Here is a 25,919-nt window from a genome sequence, read left to right as displayed (position 1 = left end):
TTACTTTCTTACATCCTATAACTCATTATATCCATGTTTATCATATCAAAGTATGACTGTATTTGGCCTTTACTAAATCTCTTTCTTAAATTTTCTTTTTGCCAGCAGACACTGAAAGCCTCGTGATTTGTTAAGACTTCAGGACTTTGTATCTCTTCATTTACGTAATACCTCGCATTCGTGCAGTAAAACTTGTAGGGTTTATTGAAGTGCTGAATGTCGTGTCATTTGCAGGGAAGGTGAAAAGCCGCCAGTGTCATTCTATGTGACTCGGGTGACCTACAAGGCACCCTGTGTGGTGATCCGATTTGCCTTCCTGGGTGGCACACCTGGAGAGCAGCGCAATGTTGTGAGTTCACGATTCTGTCAGATGAGGTCTGTGTCGTTGTGATGGTTGCAGGTGGTCGTGCACACGTAATTGCATACCTGACAAGCTTCTCGAAGTAGCTGTGCAATGTGTGGTGTCAAGTAAAGGGTCTCCCGGAAATCATATATAATCACCGCATATAACGTATTTACACGATTGTAAGTCGACTCGAATGCAAGTCGACCCCCCCATATCGCGTGACAGGAAAAAAAAAGAAAAGAAAGGAGCATACACGAGGGAGCATTCGATAACGCAAATTTATTAGTAGCTGACATGGTTACTGGACTACTCGTCTTGACTAGTTCTGCCATTGTCAGTGCTGCTACGGCACCACAACGTGTCGTCGTCCAGCGAAATTCCACATTTGGCAAGCGGCTGCACCACGACAACTTGTGGAACAGCAGCTCATGCCGAATGCACCCAACCGCACGCAGCTGTCAGGGAGGCTCTTTTGAAAGGTCCGGTTGGCGTAAGTTTGCGGTCTTCAGCCGCCAGCCACTCGAACTCACGGCGGAGCAGGTCCTTAAAAGGTGAAGATCCAGGCTTGTTTTATGAACATGTCACACTTCACTGGCAGGGACCGATCATGCATTTAAGCGACGTACGCCGCAAGCTTGGCCTACAGCTCTGGAAAGCATCCAGACTTTGGCACGTGGGAAATTCCTCACTTGCCGTCAGAAGTGGAAATTTCACTTCGCTGCAGTCGCCACTTTCGCACCACCTGTTCAGAAACATCAAACTTGCGTCCCGCTGCGCAGTGATTTGTTTCTTTGGTGTAAAGGATGGCAGCCCTCTTGAACGCTGCTGGGAACGAGGGCCGAATGATTAGTGGGCCTGGAGCACTCATGACGACTGAAGAAGCATGGAAGTAGCACGTAGCTGGCAGGCAAATCAAATGCGTCAAACCAATGCCTTTGGTCAAACCAATGCCTCCTTTACTAGATGCCTGCCGCGTGAGCTGCGAAGCTGGTTCCTGCTCCTCTCCTCTTTCCTCCACTCCACCCGGGTCGGCTGCGAGCACTAGCTGCGGTGGCTGCTGCAAACCTAAATCACGTAGCCCTGCCTCTGAGATTTTAGCGGCGTCTCTTGCGATCCCGGAGGCTAGACCTGCGGTCTCTCGTCAAGCCATTGGTCGAGCGTGTGCCAGCCTAGTTATCATCACTTCCTCCGCAACCGGAAGTGCGTCGGCAGCGAGCGCCGTCTCTCCGCGACTACCCTGAACTACGGGAACCTCCGCTCCAATGGGAAGACTAGCGACGCGGCAGGCATCTAGTAAAGGAGGCATTGGTCAAACTATTGAGAAAAACCCGTGAGCGGTGTCTGCTCTTCCACGAACTCCCGATGCTACCCGCAAGCACCGCCGTTCTGAAGGTGCCACCGTGAATCGAACAGCGGCGCTTCCATCAACTATCGACACCCCCCCATGAGTGTTGTGTGCACTGTAATAAAAAATGTTGAAAAACCCTTCCAAAAAGCGAAAAAACATGCTGGATAGTGAAGAGCTATGGGTAGGGCCATAGAGCAAGCATAAAATTGTAGCTACGCTGTAGCTCGCGTTGGTCTTGCTTTTTTGGCGGTGCCATGTTTTGGTTTCGATTGTAAGTCGACCCCCCCCACCCCCCCCCCCTCTTCAGATTTTCAAATTTAGAAAAATGGGTCGACTTATAATCGTGTAAATACGGTACGTGAGAGAATTGAAAATGGATACCACCAGAGAAAAATGAAGCCAAAAGGCACTGCAATGTGTGGGAATGAGTGTCTACAACCTGTGTGGAACACAATGCAGATAGCATGCATGTATAACAGCGCGGCAAGCTGTCATCACCGCTCGTATCGCAACACCTCTTAAGGTGAAAAGGTGCAGCCAAACATTAGAAGATAATGCTAGAAATCATGAAGACCTAAAGTTGCTGTAGCCAATTGGCTGGGCAAGGTAAAAGTCCTCAAGCAACTCTTTTGCAACATGTCAGGTCCCCACAAAGGTGGTGGTGAGCACCCATTGACTCCTTTTTGTCATCTGCTAGCCTGAGAGCTGCCAGACTCCACCAGATGCCAGTCTCCACCAGATTCCAGACTCCGCCAGATGCCAGACTCCACCAGATCAAAATCGTACTGGCTGTTTATGGCAGTCAGTGTCTGGCCAGAACAGTCGAGTTCGATAAAAATTAACGCGCAGCACGGTGCGCGGAAAAGTTGAGAAAAATGAAGGCATTCTGGATCATTTGTGACAGCCATTGTGATGACAATATTTTTTTTACCTGCTTCTTACAACAATAACAATTATTTGTCATTATTTGTGATTATTGCACTTGGTAAATGTTCACTTGCGGTAAGTGTTCAGTAAAAATGAAAAAAAAAGTGAGTAAGTTTAAATGAAGAATGTTGTTATGACCTGCTTGTCACTTGTGTTTTTTTTTTTTTTTTTGCTTGCTTTTCATGCTCGCTGCATCTTGAGCTGGCAATCACCGTGTGTCCTGGAAAGGCTGTGTGCAGGCCAAAGCTGACCGTGCGTCTTCGACAAACCAAACAGTAGATAATTCAATTTGTGCTTTGGACTGCTTGAAAAGTTACTGCTTGGTTCTCACTCGCATATTAAAGCGAAAGGTCATCAGGATGAGCAGGAGCTGGCTCTCAAGATTGCCTTTGACATTTCATGTCGGTTCTGGTTGCCTTTGCAGATTGTGAAGGACCTGACTCAGCAGATCCTGAGCCTGGAGTTGAGCAAGCGTGTTGCCAAGGATGCGCACTCAGATGGCGGCCTCTGCATCCGGCCTCCTGTGCCACGGACCTACCGCAAGGCCAGCTGCTGCATCCTCTTCCGCAAGCCCCTTGAAAGGATCCTAATCAGGTAGATTGTGTGCACCCTCCCAGTGGACTCGAGTTCAGGGAAATTGCCATTCCTTGTGTAGTTAGCATTGTTTAGGGAAGAGGCAGACAGCATTGATGAACCTCCCCTAGGCTTCTGGACGAACTTTGATTGGAAGAAAAATTTCCAGTCACTTATTACGGAATGCTACAAACAAAGCCAAGTGTCAGACATCATAGTGGATGAAAATATCTTTCTGTTGTGCTTTCTGGGCACACAAGTGAAATCGCCCATAGTTGTAGGCCATAGACGAGCATGTACCGTCGCCGACTGATTTTCCGGACTCCGAAAATTCGTACATGCTCGATTATTCGGTCTGCTTTGCGGCACTGCCATTCTCCCCATAGACCATAATGTATAACAACTGCTGAAAGTTCGGACACCTTGCAACCTCACGTCTGATTTTTCGGACACTCCTTGAGCCAACTCAATCGAGAGCAACATGCACCGACTCTGACCGGTGCATGGTTCGACTTGCTGAACGTCATTTTTGTTTTGAACAGAGCCTCCTTGCTGCCCCACGAAGTGGCGCTACTGCAAATCCCCGCTCATCATCATCGTTTCTGCCTGGTTCGATAGAGTCGCTCTACAGCAGTTCTGGTTTCAGCTTAGTAAACCACGTCAAGACAATCCAGCAGCTGATTTGTTTCTTCGCGCACGACGCAGCGAGTAGGCCACGTTTTTCGTTTGTGCGACTGGTTTTTCGGTGTGCGACTGGTTTGTCGGCATAGTGGTGTTTGCTTTGTGTGCTGTGTCGAGATTCCGGTGATCCAACGCGGCATACGGAAACATTCTGTCAAGTGTCTAATGGCGCCGACAGTGCCCGCACAGACTGCACTGGGCAATGCCAGCAGGCGGGTGCCGGGAGGCCTAAGATTTGTCGCCTTCTGGTGTGCTCCCTACCGACGCGGAAAATGTTCTGCCGAGACCTGCGCAGTGGTTGCATTGCGATGCCGGACATCACCTCATTTGACAGTTTTACAGGTGCTGGCTCTGCTGTACTGACATGCGCAGAACTTGACGACGGCGAGATCGTTCGTCAGGTTTCTGCTGCACCGCCAGACGATGACTCTAAGTCGGAAGATGCCGCACCATGTGCTAAGCTGCCGTCACATGTGGAGCGTGTACAGGCAGTGACTGTGCTTTTAGCCGCCTATAGTGACCGTACGACTCTCTTTGAGATTCAGGCTTATCTGATTGTGCGTAAACGGAACAGCGTGCAATGGCGCATTCACGCTTTCTTCAAGCCTACTGCCAAGCCCGAATAAGTGCGTGGAAATAAAGGATTTCATTCCTTTTTCTTAATCTGCTTTTTCAGACACTTGTTTATTCTGACATTTCTGCAGTCCCCGTAAGGTCCGAATAAACGGTCGGCGTCTGTAATACTAACTAGCTGCTATGAGCTAATCACACATATGCAATTCACCACCTTAATGTCTCGATACGATTAGCAGCGCTGTACATAAACCCTTGTTTGTATGTATACGCCAAAAACATACTAACGTCCAAATGCAATTGCAGTGAATCCTCGACCCAGTTTCTACAGAACCTAATGTACAGTAGAACCCTCTAACACATTTTCCATGGGACTGCGAAAAAGAAATGTAACACCTGGGAAGCGTATTGTGTGAACACGGGCCATATTCTGTAATGGTTCACTTTGGGACCGGTTCGCTCTCACAAACGCCATTGGTCGGCGTTTCGGAGTCGTCATCCCTGGTGGGCGTGACAACAAATTTTGTTGTTGTCACACAGGTTGTAAATCATCTGAAAAGGAACCCGTCGTCTGGTACGAGAGGAACCGCAGAGGAGTGGTTTGCTTGAGGGTCGCGCACGGTGGCGAGCATGATCTTGAGGGTTGCTAGGGCAACCGTGGCCGTCTGCTAGTCTCGTGCTGGTGTGCGTGACGAGAGGGATCCTGGTAGTGGCTTCTTTGGTTGTGTTGGCTTCTTTGGTTGTGTTGGCTTCTTTGGTTGTGTTGCTGGCGAGCGGTGGCCAAAGACAACGACGCGACGAGAGGCAACGGTGTGATGCGTACGACATGAGTGAAGGCGAGTTCCAAAGGCATTCTAGATGCCCTAAAAACAAGATGCGATGGATTTGCGACGAGCTAGAATATTGCAGACCACAAGATCCAGTATCATTAACACTGCGACGTAAGTGCTTTGCGGCTTACTTCTTGTTTTTTTTTTGTTTTTTTTTACGGGCTGTTTTCAGCAGTGCATCTGGAATGTAGCAGCTATTGGGCTGTCGCAACCGTCAGTCAGTCGCATTATTGCCACCGTTGCTAGGGTTATTGCAGTTGAGGGAAAAGAAAAAGGGGTGTGAAATTTCTCTCCACACCGCAGGAGAAAGCCGCAGTCAGGAACGCTTCCTTGACCGCGGCAAGATTCTCGAAGTTGTGGGATGTGTGAACGGAACTCTCATTGCAATCGTCCGCCCTAAGAAGCTCAGCCGCGGCTAAATGAAATCCTCTTAGAGCCGCAGCCTACACAGAGGGAACTGCTTTGATTGCTTAACGTATGGCGCACCACCTAGCGACAAAAAAATAAATAAAGCAACGCAGATAAAGTTAAACCACTAGTTGTCTGCGCCGGAAGCTCAGAAATAGCAAAGCTGCACGGCCAGCGTGGTGATGCCAGCATCGCCAATGTGCTCCTGCGCACTAGCACTCTCTCAATCCACGATGGCACAGAGTTTGAGTTATTGGTGGTGATGCAGATTTCTAGGTGAATTAGCGGGACGCATTGCGTATTGCTTTCAATACATTGCTGGACGGATCGTGGTGGCTACTTCAAGTTGTCCGAAATTTCGAATTACTCCTTTCAGGGTCGATTTCTTTAGCCATATGCTACCGCCCAGGGTCGATTTTTTTTAATGCAGATTCCAATTCTTATGAGGGACCTATTTCGAAAAAAATTTACCTTCATTTTTCTAGGGTGATCGTAATGTGAGAAAAAAATATTTTCCGTTGGTATATATGTACTCTTTATTTGTGAATAACAACAGTAAAAAAAGGCAGTAAACTTAGAATTAAAAATTTGATGCATTGTTATAGTTCAAGGCTTAGAATATGCGCACATGAGAACATTTCACAAGTCTCAAATGTTCCTGCTCTTACACTAATATTTGCGTCCATAGCCTAATTGAACTGCGTAAGTGAGCACACCCAAGAAAACCATGTAATTGTGTGCCCGTCAAAAAGTGAGACGTATGACAAACTTTCGGTAATATTCATCTTATCGCCAACCAGAGGCAATTAGGTATCGCGAGTCTCCCCCAAAAAAGAAAAGGAAACGCATGCATGCCGGCGTCCTTCCTATGCTCACCCCTGTGAGCACTAAACGAGCAAGAAACAGACGGCCAACCTTTGAGCGATTAGTAATGAGATAGCCATCAGTTTTGCGAGCGCAAGAAACCGAAACCACTCGCAGAACAAAAGCCAAACCACCGCGGAAACTTTGTGGAAATGACGATGTATGTAAGAGAATTCTAATACATAGGTGTCTATTAGCCTTTTGCCAGGGCTGGGCTTTAGCGATGTTGTACCCGGGAAAACATATAAATGAGGAACAAATCAGCGGGGTTCTACTGTATTCGCGGACTGCTTAAACTGTAGTGACTTGTTGCAGGTCTACCGTTTAATGCATGCCAGGACCTGCCACAGTATCCCAGTGGCTGTGGCGTTGTGCTGCTAAGCTCGAGGTCACAGGTTCCATCCCAGTCGCGGCGGCCGCATTTCAGTGGCAGTGAAATGAAAATATTTTTATGTACTTAGATTTAGGTGCACGTTAAGGAACCCCACGTAATAAGGATTAATGTGGGGTCCCTCACTACGACCTCATAATCGTATTGTGGTTTTGTCGATTATAGCCCCAGTATTTAAAATGCTTGCCATGATCCTTATTTGTTGTGTAGGGGCATTGCCTCGACTTACGGTGTGAATGATGTCATGCTGCATTGCAGATCTTCTGCATGCTTTTTTGGAAAGTAGTGAAGCAGGCCAGCCAATTATTCCAGAAGCAGGCCAGCCAATTATTCCAGCTTCATTGCAGGTGCAGAAATGCCTGGTAGGTTCGGATGAGCACTGGAAATGTACAAATGTGTGGCAGTGGCCTCATCAAAGAGTACAGCCACTGGCAGGCACACCTCTATGTCGCCGCCAACACAACCAATGGTGTTTTTACTTGTCCCTGTGGCGTTGTGTCGTACTTGTGAGTACGCAAACATAGGAAGCATTATTGAGGTTCTAGCTTCGCTGATGTGTGAAAGTCAAGCACACATCCAACAGAGGACTTGAGCGAGCCACGCAATTTGCTGAAATGGCCGTTGCCCTTTCTCTGGTTTCTACAAAGGCACGAGAAAATTCCGAAGGACATTCTTAGCCCCGTTGTGGCGCTTATGGACGTGACACTGGCGCACCCGCTCCTGCACACCACTCCGCATCTGCACCGGCATTCTAGCAGCAGTGGCAGTGGCTCAGCGGCACGCAAGGGAAACGGCATCACTACTGTGGTGGACCCGACGGGCCAGCTGAGCCGGTATCTTCATCACCGGCGGTGGATCTGGACTGTGCAGCGGCTCCCCAGTGTGCCCCTTCCCCTGCACGCCATCACCCGTATCCTCAAAACGCTGGCCAAGTGAGTGAGGGGGGAGGGACAATTGATTAAAGAAACTGAGCCATTTGGGTACAACAGTGCAATGCAATTAACAGAGCGGTAGAGACAAGTATGAGAACAAAAAGCGCTTTACAAGCACTGATCCTAACTCGTGCTCTATACTGAAAACGGGTTCAAATATTTTACCTGCAAATGCAAACTTCTCTGCAAAGCTTCTAAGAAAATACCAAAATGTGGCAACTCAGTTGAAGTCATTCAGTTGAATGATACAGAAGATTAGTTGAAGTAATTCACCACGCAGGTAAAATTTCAAGGGATGACATTAGAAATTGCCTTTGGAACCAAAGGGTAATACAATAGGTGGCACTATGTTCACGTAAAGTATGTACCTGCATATAACGGTTTCCCTACACGAATGTACAGTGAAGGTTTCCTGCTTTAGGATGCCAGTTTCAAATATGTATGTTTAGACCTAACACTGGCATAAAAAAAGTATGAAGATAACAAACAAACTATGCATTTAAGCAAACTGTCAAGATAGATTGCCTAAATCATTTGAAATGTGTTCTTCTGTACAAAATTTCAATTGCATTTATAAACTGAAACTGAAACTGAAAACTGAATGAATAGTCCAGTGATTCTGTAATGCAAATCTTTGTTTATTTGCGGGCAGGCTAGAGAAAGTGTACTTCGCTTTGTGCTGCCTCGAAAAAGCAAACTACTGCCTCATTTCAATGTTTGCAGCCGATAAGCATATTTTTCTTGCTTTGTGTTCTCTGTGCAGGATGCGCCTTGAAGAAGGCTTTCATTTTGCCCACTCAAGCTCAGGCATTTTGAACATGGCCCTAGAGATTGAAATGAAGGTGAGCCTTCACCATCGTTCTTATTTTCCATGCTTTGCTACCTTTTGTGACTTGCATGGTGATGTGACTTGCTGCCTTGTGTGAAGCTAGTGTGATGGAAATGGATTTAAGCAATAGTTCTAGAACTATAATGAAAACCTGGTTAAATAATTTTACCTCCAAGTGCAAGCTTCTTTGCGAATCTTTTGAGAAAACACTGAAATATCTACTTTGCATCCATTCTCGGAAGCGAAGGTTCTGGGACCTTTGCGGTAGACCTTGGGCATGCGCCCACCAAAATGCTCATGTGCTTCTTGAAGGCAACTGGGCTAGATGAGCTTTTGTGACGACCTATTTCATGTGTACAACTTGCCCCTGCACATAACCTGCACCCCCACTTGCAGCACGGCATAAAAAGAAAAATGTGTCCTCACCTATAGGCCTGCACGTTTAACTATGTAAAGCTGCACCCAAGCTACTACACAAAATCGACACAACACATTTGCAAGCACACACACACACACAAAATTACCGTATTTACTCGCATAATGCTCGCACTCACGTAATGATCGCACCTCTAAATTTTGTTGTCAAAATTAGATTCTTTTTATTTCCCGTGTAATGATCGCACCCCGAACTTGCCGCAGCGATATGTCGTGTGCCAAGTCTAGCTAATAATGATCGTGCTTACCATCTGTCGAATGCTACACGAACTACTCTTCAAGACAAACCAAGCGGTCTGCACACACCAAACATTCTTAAGTAGATGCCTCATTTCATTGCTTACATCACTTTCCGCACTTCCATGACTAAAAAAAGCTACAACAAAACTTGCCTTTATTATGTGTAGGCTGTTATGTGTAATGGTTGTGGTCAACAACAACAAAAAAGGCACCTTTCGATTCTTCTCATCTGTACTCGTGGGCACGCAACAAATCGCGAGCGGCAACGATAGTAGCCACATTTACACTGATATGTTAAACGTGTACCCTATTCATACTCCGACGCTTGTAACACAGCTAAGATATTCACCCACCCTTAGCGGAAATGTGCCGTATTAGGATAGTAGTGAAGACAGATGCTGCAGTTTCCGCAGCATGCCAGCCACGTGTTTCTATGTCACTGGCAGCTAAGCGCGCCCATCTGTTTCTGTCCCCTCAAAGTGAACATGGCTACGGTATTGCCGCAAACTTGCCGATATTAATGAAATTATTCAGTAATGACACGGAAGAAACTGTTTCAATGCGCGTAATGTACTCACGAGAAGAATAAAAATCGTGTTCGTCGTATTTGGCTTGCTCCGCCGGCCGCCATCTTTGTTTTGGTGTCCCACAGCAAATGCGGGCCGAAAAAATTTTTTGTTCTTTTCGCGGGAAATTTAACCCGCGTAATGATCGCATCTCTGATTTTGCGTAAATTTTTCTGACAATAAAGTGCAATCATTATGCGAGTAAATACGGTATATTCATATTCATACATAGTCACTTGTTTGGAGCTTTCTGTCCACTTGCAAATTTTAAAAGACAGACCAACTTAGTACGCAGACCACCTTAGTACACAGGCATGCAGACCCGAACCCCACTTCAACAGCCGTCAATCAGGCCATTATAGGCCTAACCGGCGCTGCTTTGTTGGGCGTCAGTGGCTAAAGTTACGGTTTGGTGTCGAATCAACTCGGATCTATTTGCAGCAGCCACACGATACTCCGAAAGCTGACTGCCTCTCCAATGAAAGCAAGTGTACAACATAGCACCAACGTTGTTCGCGGCCACCGTATTTGTGACACACTGTATGACAGCCTCTCGTTCCCAGTACTGTCTGTAGGCACACATCAGCCTTCTTTTTTTTATATACCTTCGGACAATCCCTCACAAGACGAGCTTTAGACTTTCACGGCGTGTGCAAAGGTGTCATGTGACTAATACGCTGACCACTCGGGTGCAGACATCTGCGCAGATGGCAAATGGTCATGGAGAGGGAGGTATTCACACACCCCTAATAATATCACTTTACATGTACCTTAAAAGGTTTGTTTAAACAAATGTCAAGTGGCTGCAGCAATGAAGTAATTCCGCCCGCTATGACCACAAGGTTTGTGCCATTGTCTGAAAGATTAGTTTTCGCATCCCCAGTGGTGTGGCCCTGAAAGTAGTCCATGACGAGAATAGACCTGCATGCAAGCATCACACCGGCCTTCTTCTCCCATGCTCTTTTGATCCAATCAGCAACCAACTTACTGTCCATCCACTTCTCCTCCCCATGAACTGCTGCACTGGCGAGTAACGAAATGTTTGGGAGAGTTTTTTTTGTGCTTGAGGATCACGGTAAAGCCGCAATTTCGTGCCATTGGTGAGGGCATACAACGACATGGTGCAGTGCAACTTTGTGTATCCATCAGTCAGCATACTTGCAGTACCGCAGCAGTTCTTCTTTATTGTCGTATCCAACAGCATCTCAAAACACACAGATGCCTGATCAGCATTTCCTGTTTGGTGAAAACAAGTAATCATGTTGCTTTTGCAAAGCAATTACATAGCGCTGAAAACTCGGAAGCTTCTCCTCATAGGCAACTGGCAGCGTTGGGAAAAAGTCCACTGCCTGATGGAAAGGCCATACCACTTAACAAAACGGTGAACCCATCCGTGGCTCTCACAGAACTCATGTGGTAGGCCTTGCTGTCGAGCGAGCTGCCAAGCTTCAGTTTGTTTATCGCAGTCGATACCACATGGCCCCGACTTTTTTTCTTCAGACTTTGTGAGCTTTGTTTCCAGTTCAGGGTAGGCGCAAGTATTGGGGCCTCAGAATGATGTACAGTTGCAGTGCACAGCTTGAAGCCTATCTCCTACCCGCTTCTCGATTTCCAACTTATTCAGCAACGCTGACAATTTCCAGCTTTTGTTGTGCAGTAATAGACTGCCATCAAACACAGCTCATGATGACTGAGCAACCAGTTGGTCACATCTGCCTGTGACTGCTCAAACAAAAATGGCGACAAGACAAGCGCAAACTATGGCCAAGCGTTTCTCCAACCACCCGCGTGTCGGTGCTACCTACCATGCTTGTCTGGAATGGCAGGTTAGAAATGCAGCCATTTGCACTTTTCGCTCTTTAACAATGCCTTTTCTGGTGAAAATATGTGGCTCACTTGCCCTAAATTTTTTGTCGGGGCGTAATTTTGTTGGGCTATGTGTCAAAATGGGCAGCCGCGGGGAACTGCAAGAGGCGTAGTCGCCATTACCATGGTAGAGCATTGTGTGTATTGCCGCGAAGTTACACCTGAGGAAAAGTTTTGTGCATGATCCCCGCGACCACTTTACCGCTTTAGTTGTTGCATTTTTGGTGAAGGTCATTCGTTCAATAATACGGTGTATACAGAGTAAACATTCATCCGCACACTGAGTCTCCATCTCTCGACCTTGTGTTTTTTTTCCCTTTACCCAAGATGTTACTGATGCTACTCTAATGCAGATTTGTGTGATTACGAGTTAGGCTTGCTTAGAGCACACATTAAAAGGTGTCCTCTAAATTAATAAAAAGCAATCATGCAGGTAACAAATTACATGTAATTAATTGATTTTTATGAATTAAATGTTCTGGTAGTTTTTGTAATTGATAAATTAATTTCCAAACTCAGTCATGCTTACCGTAATTCAATTGCTCTTTCTGGTAACCACTTACAGGATATAAATTAATTGATTAACGAGACAAACTGTAACTGGCGATGCAGCTTTAAGCTCTTGAATTTGGTGGGAAAGGCAGTAGAATGTTCACCTGCATGCCCCACAGCAGCCTCTCAAATGCACATGTTCAGACAGGTAAAACCCTGTGCTCGATATTTGTTTACTCATCTTAAGGCCACACCGGACCATTGTAGACGAACTGAACCGGCGCTTCTGTGTTTTGATAGCCAGGGCCACATCGAACATTGATGGCAGGAAATTGCTTGCGGACAATTTTTTCAGCTTTTCATTGGTCCTACCAAGTGCGCCTTCTCTGAATCTTGGAAACCAGCAAGCACTGTGCTTCTTAGAGGGCCCAGACATGAGCATTGAGCTATTCAGTGAGCACAATCTTGTGCACAAGGTGTTTGCATTTTACAACATCAGCCGTCTCTCCAGCACGCATATTGAGAGAGTTTTCAGTGTTGCTGCAGGTGTTGTTAGAAGAAAATGAGGGGAGATGATCGACGAAAATTATGCAAAGCAATTGGAACTGAAAGTAACATTACAAGAGTGTAGAGGATGCACTGAAAGAGCTAGGCTAGATTATTCTATTTGCTGTGCTTGTGATAAAAGTTTGGAGGAGAGTAATGCAAAAGGAATTGATTGCATTTTAATAATTGCTCAAAAACTTTTGTGGGGCAGTTATTGTTCATTGTAATCAATCCCATTATTGAAAGAAATCGTTGTGATTCTAATCAGTAATTTTTTTTTCTGTAACAGGTCGGTAAAAAGCTGCTAACATGTTTCAGAAATGCTCCAAATTGTTAGTGTGATGCTGGTAATTGCAGTTATGAAATCTATCTTTCCATGTAAGCCTACCTGCCGACTCCACTAAATTCTTTCTAAAGTTTACGAATTTCGACTTGTATTGCAATTTTATAATTTTTTTGTTATTTGATTCATTGCATACACGCAATACACAATACTGTTCGGACCCATAGCCTTGGTGGCTAGTTCAGGGTTCAATAACAAAATATACGTAAAAAGAACAGTATACTTATTGTACGAGACAATTTAAGCACACATTATTAAAGCATTTTTACAGAGAAAATGTAGGATGAACAAAGGATTATGTTATGACAACAGGGGATACAAATAGAAAGACCCTGTCAGCATTCATGAAAGAAGTTTTTTTAAGCACTGTGCAATGTTTTGGCTAGTCTTTACACTGTGTGGTTACGATTTCGGCTTGTTTTGTGATTTTTTTTCTTTATTTGATTCATTGCATACACGCAATACACAATACTGCTTGGACCCATAGCCTTGGTGGCTGATTTGGGGTCCAATAACAAAATAGACATAAGTACTTATTGTATGAGACAACTGAACACACATTATTAAAGCATTTTTACAGGGAAAATGTAGGATGAACAAAAGGCTACGTTATGACAACAGGGTATACAAATAAAAAGACCCTGTCAGCATTCATGAAAGAAGTTTTTCAAGCACTGTACAATGTTTTGGGTAGTCCTTACACTGTGTGGGAGTGCGTTCCATAATATAGCACCATTGAACTTCATCAGTCTCTGTCCATATACATTGTGACATGGTGGTAAGTTAATACAGTTGTTAGTAGCTGCCCTTGTGTTTCGTGCCGGAAAATTAAATATTGTGATGGGTAGCAGATTATTAAAACGTATTACTGCATTAACTGCCTGAGCAACATTTACTTTATATGCTTCACTGAATGGCACAACACGAAGCAATTGTAACAGGTAAATATTGCATCAATATTTACGAAACTTTTTTTTCGAAAAAGTTTTGCATCGTCAGTCCCAAGCTTTACATCTAAAGTCTTTTGTAGGTAAAAGGATGCAAGAGGGGTGGATGCTTGCTTCAAGCTAGCTTATACAGCTAAGTTTCTGAATCAGGCAGAATCGGCAATGGCAAATTTGTTGGTAAAGTCACTGTGATTTAAAAACATTGTGATTGTCAGTCATTGCTGCTGCTTATGTGCTGCATCTAAAGGTAAATCATCATTAATAAAATGCATACGTATCTCTAAAAAAATGTGTGGATCTATAAAAAAAAATGTGTGCTACACCCCCAATTGTCCCTTTTCTTAGTGTCGTATCTGCCAGATTTTACGAACTTTAATGTTCACAAGTTGGCAGGTAGGTCTTATGTTTCATCTGCTTGTGTGTCTTATTCTCTTATTTACTTTTCATTGGTCCTGACACCTTTATGGCTCACCAGCCATATGGCTTACCAACCATAATGTCCATTGCTTATGATTCATGGTGCTTCTCATTTTCAGTTAATATACAATGAAGAACAAAAGGGGGAGCTGCATTTTTATTGCCACATATATTTTCTTCTCTCTCAGAATACGGTGACAACCGACTCCTCAGAAGCCTCTTTGCTTCCATGCGTGGTGCAGTACATGCTGTTTCCTCCTCACTCGAACACTACTATCCGGGAGAGGTGAGTGCACTTACTGGCAACTTTGCATTTACCTTTCAGGTAAGGCTGGAAAGAAGGGCAAAAAAATGCTGTAAGCAGTAATAAAACATCGCTTGTCTAGTGGTGTCGGTTATTGGCTCCGTTTTCATCTGAGCTCATCCTGTATTTGCATGAGCATTACGTGACCCAGCTTTAGTGCTGCTGTTGTCGTCGTCATTGTCGTCGTGTCGTGGTTGGGCCTCGATTTCGTCACACTTTCATCATTGCCAAGACATCATTGTTGTCGCTGTTACTATATTGTGTCATTGCCATACAGTGCCATCATCACTGTTATTCCGCCACTATCGTCGCTGTCATTGTGGTGCTATAGTGCCATTGTCATTGTGACTTCATCATACTCGTGCCATTCTCATTACGTTGCCATACATGCTGCTGTTTAAATCGTGCCTTCATCGTGCCACCATGATTTTCATTGTGCTGCCATACTGCCATTGTCGTCATACCTTTACCATTATCGTGCCACCCTAATTTTCACTGTCGCCAAGCTGTCATTGTGCCTCTGCCATATTGCTGGTGTCATGCCATCAGGACGGTGAGGCTTGCTTCTGAAGTGGATGCACTGTGCGCAGCCTGTCAGATGACGAGGACAATGAGATGGAGACGGCCGAGGCAGACGGCGAGCTGCAGCTGGTCAGCGAGTGCTGGGTGGAACCACAGTGTGGCGTCGTGGTGAACTGCCCTTTCTCCAGCTCCTACCTGGACGGCAAGCAGTACACCGAGATCCCGAAAGCTGTGAGTGACCCTTGGGCTTCTGTTCTTGGCATTCTCATGGGCAGGGGGCACGAAAGTAGTGCGTGTCCTTTCTTGACTTGGCAAAGTGCGTTGTTGGGCGAGCTGGCACATACTCAGGTGTTAGAAACGAGTACAACAACAACGAAAGATTTGGCAGGCTTTAGCAGTTTCTCTGGTTAAACAATTGGCCGTGACAGCGGCAGGCTGTTGCAGAAGGCACTTCTCTCAAGATCTTCATTGCGATGCGTACACCATCGCTTTTGCCTGCTACATTATTGACTGTTGTGGTCTCCGAAATATATGCAAGGACACCACCACCCTCGCGGTCTGTGGGGTGCCCAGAACCTTGCACATACAGCCAAACTCGTTCATAACTAACTCGATATTTCTGAGAAAAGTGGTCTTTGTATCAGTTGGTTATATTTGAACTTGCCCTTCAAATCACCCAAAAATTAACGACACTGTAGCTGGAATCAGCACTTGGCAATTTGATACTACTTTAGTCCGAAAACAGAATTTTTAGTGCCTTCATTTTTTTTTTGTTCCTGGCATTTTTCCACACCTAACTGCAAGTTTAGATTAAAAACGTCATCTAAAGGGCAAAATGCAGTGTTGTAGCCTCTTCAAAATGGTGCCCGGTTGGTTCTGATCACCTGCCATTTCGAAACTACAACTGCAACCGCCAGCATTTTTCCCTCCAGAGCTTGTGATATATTATGCTCGCAGCAGGATATCATTGGATATTGAATACTATGGCAAAGCATTATAGTTTACTGGAAGCAGAAACTGCTGTGGTATGCGGTCATTATGCTAAGATCTTTCCGCTACGCCTGCAGCATCGACCATGCATGCTGAGAAGGGACATTTTTTTGTAACCGCCGTTCGGAACTGTTATCAGCAACAGCACAAACTGTACCCGCCGACTCTTTGCATTTTTGCGTGGCAACAGCACGTTGTGCGCCCAGTTTGGTCGCGCTTCCATGCTTCAAAACTTCGCGTTCTTCAATGTTCTTTATATCTGGATGCAGTTTCAATAGGCCAAATTGGAAAATCTTAACTGTTGTGAAATGGGGTCGTTAGAAGTGATAGATTGTTATATCTGGGATCGTTAGACATGGGTTCAACTGTATTATCAAGTGGCAGGGCTGCCCCAGAAAGGTGGTCGTCCCAGGTTTGAGTCCCTGACCAGGACGAATTTTACACTTCAACTGTGAGGCTTTTCTTTCGACGAACCCGTATGGGTTTCCTTTGTTGCAATTGCTACGAACAAGTGGATGGCTGATTTTCCATTAATTAATTACTTCTCTCCACCTTGCGGGTCTCCTCAGTATTATTACGTCAAATTCTTGCCTTTGCTTCGAGTTGTTGACAAATTCGACTTCGCCCTGCCACCTGCTAGCCGCCTGGTTAGCTCAGATGGTAGAATGGCTGCCCCGGAAAGGCAGCGGTCTCGGGTTCGAGTCCCGGACCAGGAAGAATTTTTCTTCAACTGTGAGGCTTTTCTTTCAAGGAACTTGTATGGGTTTCCTTTGTTGCAATTGCTACGAACAGGTGGATGTCTCATTTTCCATTTATTAGTTGTATTACCAAGTGCAAATGTTACATGGCAGCCCATTGATAACCATGTCCTGCTCCCATGTGCAGATTTTACAGGGACGCGAGTTCGAGTTGTGGTGGTGGACAGTTAATTGGGAGCGAGCACCCATTTCGCTACACTCAGTGCACTTTTCCATCATCCATTTAAACCAAGGCTTCTCAACCTTGCCGGCCTTGGGGGAACCCCACTAGCATTCCCAGAGTGCCGAAGAACCCCTCCTATCTCCCCCTTTTGACCGATGTGCTTATACAAAGACTTAATATAAGGGGTCATTAAAGCATACAGAGAATGGAAAGGGGGAGTCTTTCTGTGCACTCATTACTATGAGCGCTGAAGTGCCAGCACATCTCATGGGGGAAAGAGGGGGGAAGCAGGAGCTTCCATCTCCTCTGGATCCACCTAACCAATGTCTGCATGTAGCCTCCATTTCCCACGACAGTTCTGTTCCTAAGGACTGAAAAACCAGTGAAGTTGTTCGTGCTTTCAAATCTGGTAATCGTTCTGACCCGTCAAATTATCGCCCAATATTACTCACCTGCATTGCTTGCAAACTCCTAGAGCACATTATATATTCAAATTTCGCTTCCAACCCTGATAAAAACTCATTTTTCTTTTCCAAAAAGCGTGGTTTCTGGAAAGGCCTGTCTTGTGACACACAACTGTGTGAATTTACTACTGACCTTCACCTCAACATGGATTCTTCTTTTCAGACAGACGTGATCTATCTCGATTTCACTAAAGCCTTCAACCGCATAGCCCATATTCGTTTATTGACAAAACTTTCTCGACTTCACCTTGACCCTCTAATATTATCATGGATTGAGTGCTTCCTGACTAATCGTTCACAGTTCACTGTTATTGAAAATCAGGAGTCTAAAACTTGCGACGTAATACCAGGTGTTCTCCAAGGGTCGGGTCTAGGTCCTCTCTTGTTTTTGATATTGATAAGTGATCTTCCAAATAATCTCTCCTCTACTATACGACTTTTTGCAGATGACTGTGTCCTTTATCTAAGAATTGCTTCCAGCAGTGATCAGTCTAAACTTCAGGACGACTTCCATAAAATTGAGAATTGGTGCACTTTATGGCAAATGTCTTTAAACGTTTCTAAATGTAAATTCATGCAGATTTCTTGGAAAAGGGTTAACTATATCTATCCTTATTCCCTCAGTACAGTTAGTATCGAGCAAGTTGATTCTTTTCGCTATCTTGGAGTAACAATCACTAACAACTGGTCAGAACACATACTCAAGCTTGCTGCTGATACCTCCAAGACTCTCGGCTTCATAAGACAATCCCTCACTCCTTTTCCCCCTTTCATCCGTCGGGTAGCCTACAAAACTTTTATCCGCACCAGACTTGAGTATGCATCCTCCACCTGGAGTCTCCATCAAGCTTGCTTAATCGACGTGTTAGAAGTAATTCAGAGCCGAGCCTCACGGTTGATCACTTCTAAATATGACGGGAATATTAGTATTACCAATATCAAATCATCCCCAGGTCTTCCATCTTTAGCAGACACAGGATCACTCGTCTTTCTCTTTTCCACAAAATATACTATAACTTTTTCGGATATTCACGGTGTTCTCCTGCCTCCTAATCGTACTTGCCACCGTATTTTCAATTCTTCTAGTTTACAACGATGCCATGGATCTACCAAATCCTTTAATCAATCTTTTCTACCATGCACTATTGAAGACTGGAACAAACTTCCCGAGTCTATTGTCAATGAGAGAAATCCCTCAAAATTCAAAGATAGCCTTACAACCCTTTTTATTACCGAAATGTTTTCTCGCGCTTGTTGACTCTCTCAGGAGGGAAGAGACAATTTTATTGAATCACCAGTCAATGAACGCCAGGAGAGAAATCTCTCCTGTCGCCCCTTAACAATATCTTTTCTGTATGTGGTTCTTGATATATATAGTTGGTCTTTAATTCGGTCTTTATTTCTTGTTCACTGTTATCTTTTATGTCATAACATGCCCTGTAATGTTTCGGGCCGCCTCCCCCTCCCCCTTTGCCTCCCCCTCCCCCTTTGCCTCCCCCTCTTCCTTATGTAATGCCCCATCGGGGTCCTTAAGGGAAAATAAATGATAATGATGTTATTTGTAATCTTGAAGGCCATCACTCTTGATGAGGAACTCGCGATAACGCATAGACAAGCAGCCAATTATTTATCCCATGCAGCTTTGTGCATCATTATGCAGTGCGTGCCAATTTTACAGCTTCTGTTCTAGGCCCTGGGTGCCATAAACGGAGTTTTCACGTAAACGAACAGTCGAATGCACAAAATTTTATTTTATTTTTTTGCGCTCACAGTCACTCGCAGTGTGGATTTGTCTTGTATATACTGATCAAAACTCTAAGCCTAAATGCCCGCGTCGCCTGGCAAGCTGCAGTGCCCCTGGAGCGGATCAAAATGCTTGTTGTGTGTTTTTGTTTTGAAACAAGCGTAGTGCAGTAGTAAGTCAGCCTGTTGAGACTGCGCTGTGCCTGAGCCACAAATAACACGTAAACATGCCCTCCCGTGTCAGTTACAATGTGTCGTATGCGGCCAGTGTATGCGGCCAGTATCGTCGTCCCTCAGCAACAAGAGTCGGCCACGCAGACAAGCGGCTCTCAGCTTGCAGAACTTCTGAGCTGGTTCCCGTCCACGTGTTATGAACTGTGTTGGCGAGCATGAATTAAAAGGTGCTTGGCTCGGCGAGCGTGGCCTGCAAATCGTGCAATGATGAGTCTTGTGCGCCGATGCTGGATGGGTCTGCCGCTGCTCACAGACTACAGTAAAACCTCGTTAAACCGTACCCGCTTAAACAGTAGTTCCATTTAAAAAGTAGTAAAGTCAAATCACCGACTCAGCGGCTATTGAACATAATGTGTTTTGTGTCCGCATAAACAGTACCAGCTTACTGTGTACATATCGGTTAACACGTAGTGTTTCCACTTTTCGTCGCGCAAACACAATAGTACATCGTCTCCATTTGGTGGCCTGGCAGAACAACAAGCCTCAGAGATCACAACGGCCTCCACGTGCCTTGTACGTTTGCGCGTGAAGTCACACCAACATCAACATCATTTCGGCATCGTGCAAGAGTGTGTTGTGGCGTTGTGCAAGTAGTGCAAGCAAGGACTCGCGTTATTGCCGAAGCTCGAATAAAAAAAGGACGCCGGGTGCTCAGCATAGAAGAAAAATTAGACATCGTTTGTGCTATCAAACGTGACATGAAGAAGTCGGCGCTGGCATGCGACATGGGTCTACTGTTGACTACGGTGTGTGGCATTTGGAATGTGAAGAAGTTGCTCGGCAGAGTTGGTGCGACCGCAAAGAGATGTCGGCTACGAGGTTCGACTTTTTGCCATTGTTGCCTCTGTTGTTGCCGAAGTGTCGCCTAGCGACAGGGATGAGGACGACACGGGAAGTGACAGCACGGGCGATTCAGGCCCGACAGTGGCAGAAGCTGCACGTTACGTCAGCCTCATGAATGCAATCGTCACGACGAGAACAGCACCCAGCAATGAAAAAGGCGCCCGCAACTTCTGCAATGCTACCGCGCCCGTGCACGGAGAATATGCAACGCCAATGAGGAATCTGCCATGCGAGTGTTTGTCATGAAGAGGGGGCTGGCCAAAAAGCTGGCTCGTAGCTTCAGTAAGTTTGAGGCCGCGGTCGTCGCTGTTAGGCCGCTGCCGCATGAAACGAAAGTAACACTTTTGTCGCGCAAAGTGAATAAATACTGCATGTCTTTTTCCCCTTTCATCGCACTCTGAGTTCTATTTTTGACAGGTAAGTGCGCGATATCATGCTATTTCGGTTAAGCACTACTACCGTTTGGTACGTACTTTTTCCGAGCTTCGGTCAACTACGGTTTAATGAGGTTTCACTGTACTGATGTGTGGCTGTGGCATGCGATCGCTTTACTAAATTATAAATTGTGTAAATGAATGGGGAAACATGGAGCTGGGGTTGGATTCGTTCTGACCGCTTGTGAAACCCTAAGTTGCTATCAGCAGAATCCCTGTGTACCATGGAACCCAGCTTGAGACCCCTGGTAGAGCATGTGCTCTGGCAACTTCTTTTATTTCGGCCTTTGGTTTTTTTTTTTTTTTTTTTAGCAGCGGGCCTGCAACAGTCACTGAAATTGAGACGTCATAATTGTGACAAGTGTATCAGTGACCTGCCAGTTTTATTTAGGAAAAGTGAATTCAATATGATTGGAGTTATGGCCTTACTTTTATGCAGTCTTGATTGTTTGATGGGACTGATTCAGATTGAGGCAGTATACAAAGACGCATAGAAGCGTACTCATTAGTGTCCCACTTTCATATTTCGGTTGAAACTGCAAAATTTTTCTAAATCATGTAGTAATGCACTTTAACCCTTTCAGGGTCAATGACGTAAATATATGGCCCTGCGAACAAGTTCAAAATGGTCGATGCCATATAATTACGGCACCGTCTGTACGTTTAAAAAGTGCGCCAATTTCCTAATTCTTTCTTTTCTGTCATGTGCTGCCACTATGTGGGAATAAAGGGAATTTTTTTCGCGTGCCTCCCTCTCTCGGTTTTCATTGCATGATTTGTTTTAGAGGTAGTTTGCTCCCGTGCATCTATATACTACCGCTCGTGCATTGGCGCTCGCGGGCAGGCGGCGGTTTGGGTCTTGTTCTGCGAGCGGTTTCGGCTTCTTGCGCTTGCAGAACTGATGGCTATCTCATTACTAATCGCTCAAAGGGCGAGGTTTCGGCTTCTTGCGCTTGCAGAACTGATGGCTATCTCATTACTAATCGCTCAAAGGGCGACTGCTTGTTTCTCGCTCGTTTAATGCCCAACGGGGTGCGCATAGGAAGGATGCTTCCATGCATGCTTTTTGTTGCCTTTTTTTTTTTTTTTGACACTCGTGAAATCTAATTGCCTCTGATTGGCAATAAGATGAAGATTAGCTGAAGTTTGTCACACATTCTGCTTTTTTGACGGGCACACAACCACACAGTTTTCTTGGGTTCGCGCACCTACGCAGTTCGATTACTTAATGGACGTAAATATTAGTGTAAGAGCAGGAACAGGTAAGAGTTGCGAAATATTCTCGTGTGCGCATGTTCAGAGCCTTGAACTATGTGTATAACAATGCATCAAAATTTTAATTCTTATAAGTTTATTTCTTTTTTTATTGTTGTTATTCATGAATGAAGAGTGCATATATACCAATGCAAAATATTTTTTTCTCACTTTACGGTCACCCTAGAAATATTACGGTAAATTTTTTTCAAAGTAAGTTCCTCACAAGAACTGGAATCTGTAGTAAAAAAAATCGACCCTGGGCAGTCGCATATGGCGAAAAAAATCGATCCTCAAAGGGTTATTTCAGTTCACTTTATTTTGACACCACAATGTTGAGAACTGCAGACAAAAATCCTTTGCTTGGCTTGATGTAGTCTGCGGCTCTTCGTAACAGGCACTAGAGGAGCAGAAGGTGAAGTGTTACATATTCAAGGAATGCAGCACAGTACAAATAAAAAGACAAGTAACATACATAGAAGAAGAATTTTATTCATTCACTCGAGGAAACAAAATACAGAAACAAATATACAGATGGAGGTCCCAAAGCTCGGGGCTGTAATGGGACCTCCTGTTCTAATTAAAAACAAAAAAACAAATTAGGTTAAAGCAAATTCAGCAAAAATATGTCAACAAGTAATTACACAAGTCAGCAAAAGAACTAAAGCATGATATAATAGGATACAAAATTACCTCTTATACAAGTTAAAAAGAACAAATCAGGTTAATTCAAATGCAGCAACGAGGTTGAAGTGTCAACATGTACTAATTGAAAACGAAACAAATCAGGTTAAGTGAAATGTAGCAAAGTGGCAGAGTAGTAACAAGTACTAATACAAGAAAACAAGTGAACTGAGATATGGTGAAACGTTATACAGATATAATGTTTGACACCTAAGTAAAGCAAGCAAAGCATTCTAGATTGCATCACCACAGTCACAAGTTGAGTAAATATGAGAATAAACGCTTTTTAAAACTGCCTATACTAGGAGACAGCTTTATGCCAGTTGAAATGCAGTTCCAGGAGGACATTGCTGTGAGCACAGAAGTGAATTTACCATAGTTAGTTCTAATTTTAGGCATAAGAAGTTATTAGCTGTTGCAAATCGAGTTTTATTGTGATTGCCATGTTTAATTTAAATGGCTTATGAATTGTGAGAATGCAATGCTCTTGCAAAAAAGCAGATGCACTACATTGGGGTGACTTGAAAGTGATGATATCAATGGCCTGGTGCTGATTGCAATGTAAAAGAGCAAGATGACAGCTATATGTGTTGCCCAAGATGCAGTTCTGTAGGTGAAGTGACTGTGAATGAACACATGATAAAGAGAAAGCGAGGTTTGTAGACTAAAGTATGGACATGCTTTTATAAGAATCCAGATGCCATGTGCAATCTTTTGCTTTAGATGTGAGATATGGGTAATGTGCTTTAAATTAGAGTCAAGGACAACCTCCCAAAATGGACATTAATTAGAAGCCCATATAGAACATTACAAGTGAAAGAGAGAGAAAATTACTATAGCTCAGTCTAATTCTCATTGCGCATTGTACATGCAGTCAACATTGCAGAAGTCAACAGATGTATCAACTAATAGATTCTGCACTGTACAATTCACCAAATACATGGCTACAAAATACACATGTATTACTTTTTTGTGTGTGTGGAAACAAAAGAAAGAAAGAATGGCAAATAGTAGACAATGTACGTTTTTCTTTGGCAAGACTGTAATTCACACCGCAAGCTCGGTAAGTGTAATCAGTCCTTGCCCTTGGTATCTCCGAGAGTTCGCTACTGCACGCATTTGGCTTAACTTCTTATCTCTCACTTCTAAGTTCGGGACGTTAAGCCCCTTAATTTAGTGTTTTTTAGAACGGTGTTTTAGACTGTGTGTTAAACCATCCTGGTAACAGTGTTGAAAGACTCCAGCTACGTGCTTGTATAAAGTACACCTTTGATATTCAGGATGTTGAACAGCATTGGTGGTGTTTCTTTTTCCTCGTGCTCCACTTGGGTCTCGCCTCTTTTGCGTTTCTTGCCCACGTGCTCGGGGCCGCTTGGCCGAGCTGATAGCCGCAGCATGCCCGGTTTATCGAGACCCGTGCTTCATGCGCAACGTCACTCAAGTTGTTCTGGGAAAACACTTATGCCGCGGTTGCCGATAGATTGTGCACTTGGGAGCAGCCCCTTATCTTGGAATTGTTCTCTCACGATGCGGCTCCGGGTGGCCCGCGCCAAGGAAATGGCGTGCTTGCTAGTCTGATCGCTCGGACGTCACACACTTTTCAGCAGAGATCCTTTTGAGATTACAGTACCTTTGCACCCAGAACTGCCTCGTGGGAGAGCTGAAGTGGTCCTCAAGGTGCGGCGTTCGTTGGTGTGATGCACCGGTCATGCACTGAAAATTAAGCGAGGATTAAAAAAGAAAGCTGAAACGTGGGTCATTTTGAATTGGTTAACTTCTTGTTAACTACTGCATCTGCATGAATGCTTTGTGGTTGCTGATGAAATAAAAACAATAGTGATATCAGGCACAGTAACTTCAAAAGTTCCCTAATAGAATAGAGCAGTTCTGTAGTTGTTTTATTTTGCACGATCATCAATTATGCCTTCAATTTAACATACAAATATTATTGACAAATAGAAACGCCATACATATGACAAACACAGTTTTGTCATGCAGCATATGACATAAATGTTTTGGTGACTGGTACACAAGCATTGAAAAAACTTTAACACCGCAGAAAGACTGAAAAATGCTGTCACTTCAGCATTAGTTTATCTGCACACTGTCACGATGTGCTGCTGATATGAATTGTAGTGTCTTGGGCTGCAGGCCTGCATGTAGTAAGCTTATTTATTTATTGATTCAGCAATCCCTACTGGGGATTTTGGCAAGGTGGGTTACAAAACAAAACTGATTACTAAATTTTCAATAGTGTACAAATACATATGCAAATTGCAGCATACAAAAGGAGAACACTGTTCTAACAAGTAAACCGAAAAAAAAAAGAAATAACGAAAAACAAGAAAAATGAAAATAATTAAAAGAAACAAAATTTCATGGCATTAGTTTCAAAACAAGTCAACACTTGGCTGAAGAATTTGATCATTGGTTAGATTGTTCCACTTGTTAAAAACTCACAATGTGCTGATAGTGATTGATAGTATTTTGCATGCCAAAGCTACATGTGGCCATTAAATTCCACTGTGGATGGCTTCAGGTTAGTCTAGATAAACTGGGATTCTGCATTGTGCTGTTGAGAGTGCACAAGTGCTATTGAAATTCATTCCTGTTGGAGTCGAACCCATGACCCTGTGTTCAGCAGCAGAACAACGGGGCCACTGAGCCACTGTAGCAGGTAGAACTCAAGAAGCTGATTTGATTTATTGATTAATTGACTGACTGACCTGACCTGACCCGACCTGACCTGACTTGACTTGTATTTAATGTCTCAACGACACACAGAGTCTATGAGAGATGCCATAGGGGAGGGCAACGGGTTAATTCCGATCAACTGGGTTTCTTCAATCTGCAATCAGTGTGTGGTACATGAATGCTTTAGCATTTGGCTCCCATATGAATGCAAGTACCGCAGTTAAGAACTGAACGGGTGATTTTGTGCTTAGCAGCAAGACATTATAGCTACCGAGCCG

At 44.4% G+C, this 25,919-nt stretch overlaps 1 protein-coding gene across 3 annotated transcripts in view; it reads left to right on the top strand.

Annotated features, from left to right (window-relative positions):
- LOC142560656 (KICSTOR complex protein SZT2-like) overlaps positions 1-25,919 on the top strand; it is a 276,101-nt gene that overhangs the window by 38,369 nt on the left and 211,813 nt on the right. For all 3 annotated transcript variants that reach the window (XM_075672892.1, XM_075672893.1, XM_075672891.1), the window contains exons 16-21: positions 235-349; positions 3,046-3,215; positions 7,589-7,873; positions 8,637-8,715; positions 14,743-14,840; positions 15,449-15,611. In XM_075672892.1, coding sequence (XP_075529007.1) covers positions 235-349; positions 3,046-3,215; positions 7,589-7,873; positions 8,637-8,715; positions 14,743-14,840; positions 15,449-15,611 — 910 coding nt within the window. The remainder of the gene's footprint in view (positions 1-234; positions 350-3,045; positions 3,216-7,588; positions 7,874-8,636; positions 8,716-14,742; positions 14,841-15,448; positions 15,612-25,919) is intronic.

Source organism: Dermacentor variabilis, chromosome 10 (genome assembly GCF_050947875.1).
Source record: "Dermacentor variabilis isolate Ectoservices chromosome 10, ASM5094787v1, whole genome shotgun sequence".
Lineage (NCBI taxonomy): Eukaryota > Metazoa > Arthropoda > Arachnida > Ixodida > Ixodidae > Dermacentor > Dermacentor variabilis.
Note: the sequence above shows the minus strand (reverse complement) of the source record. Positions and strands in the feature narration are given on the sequence as shown.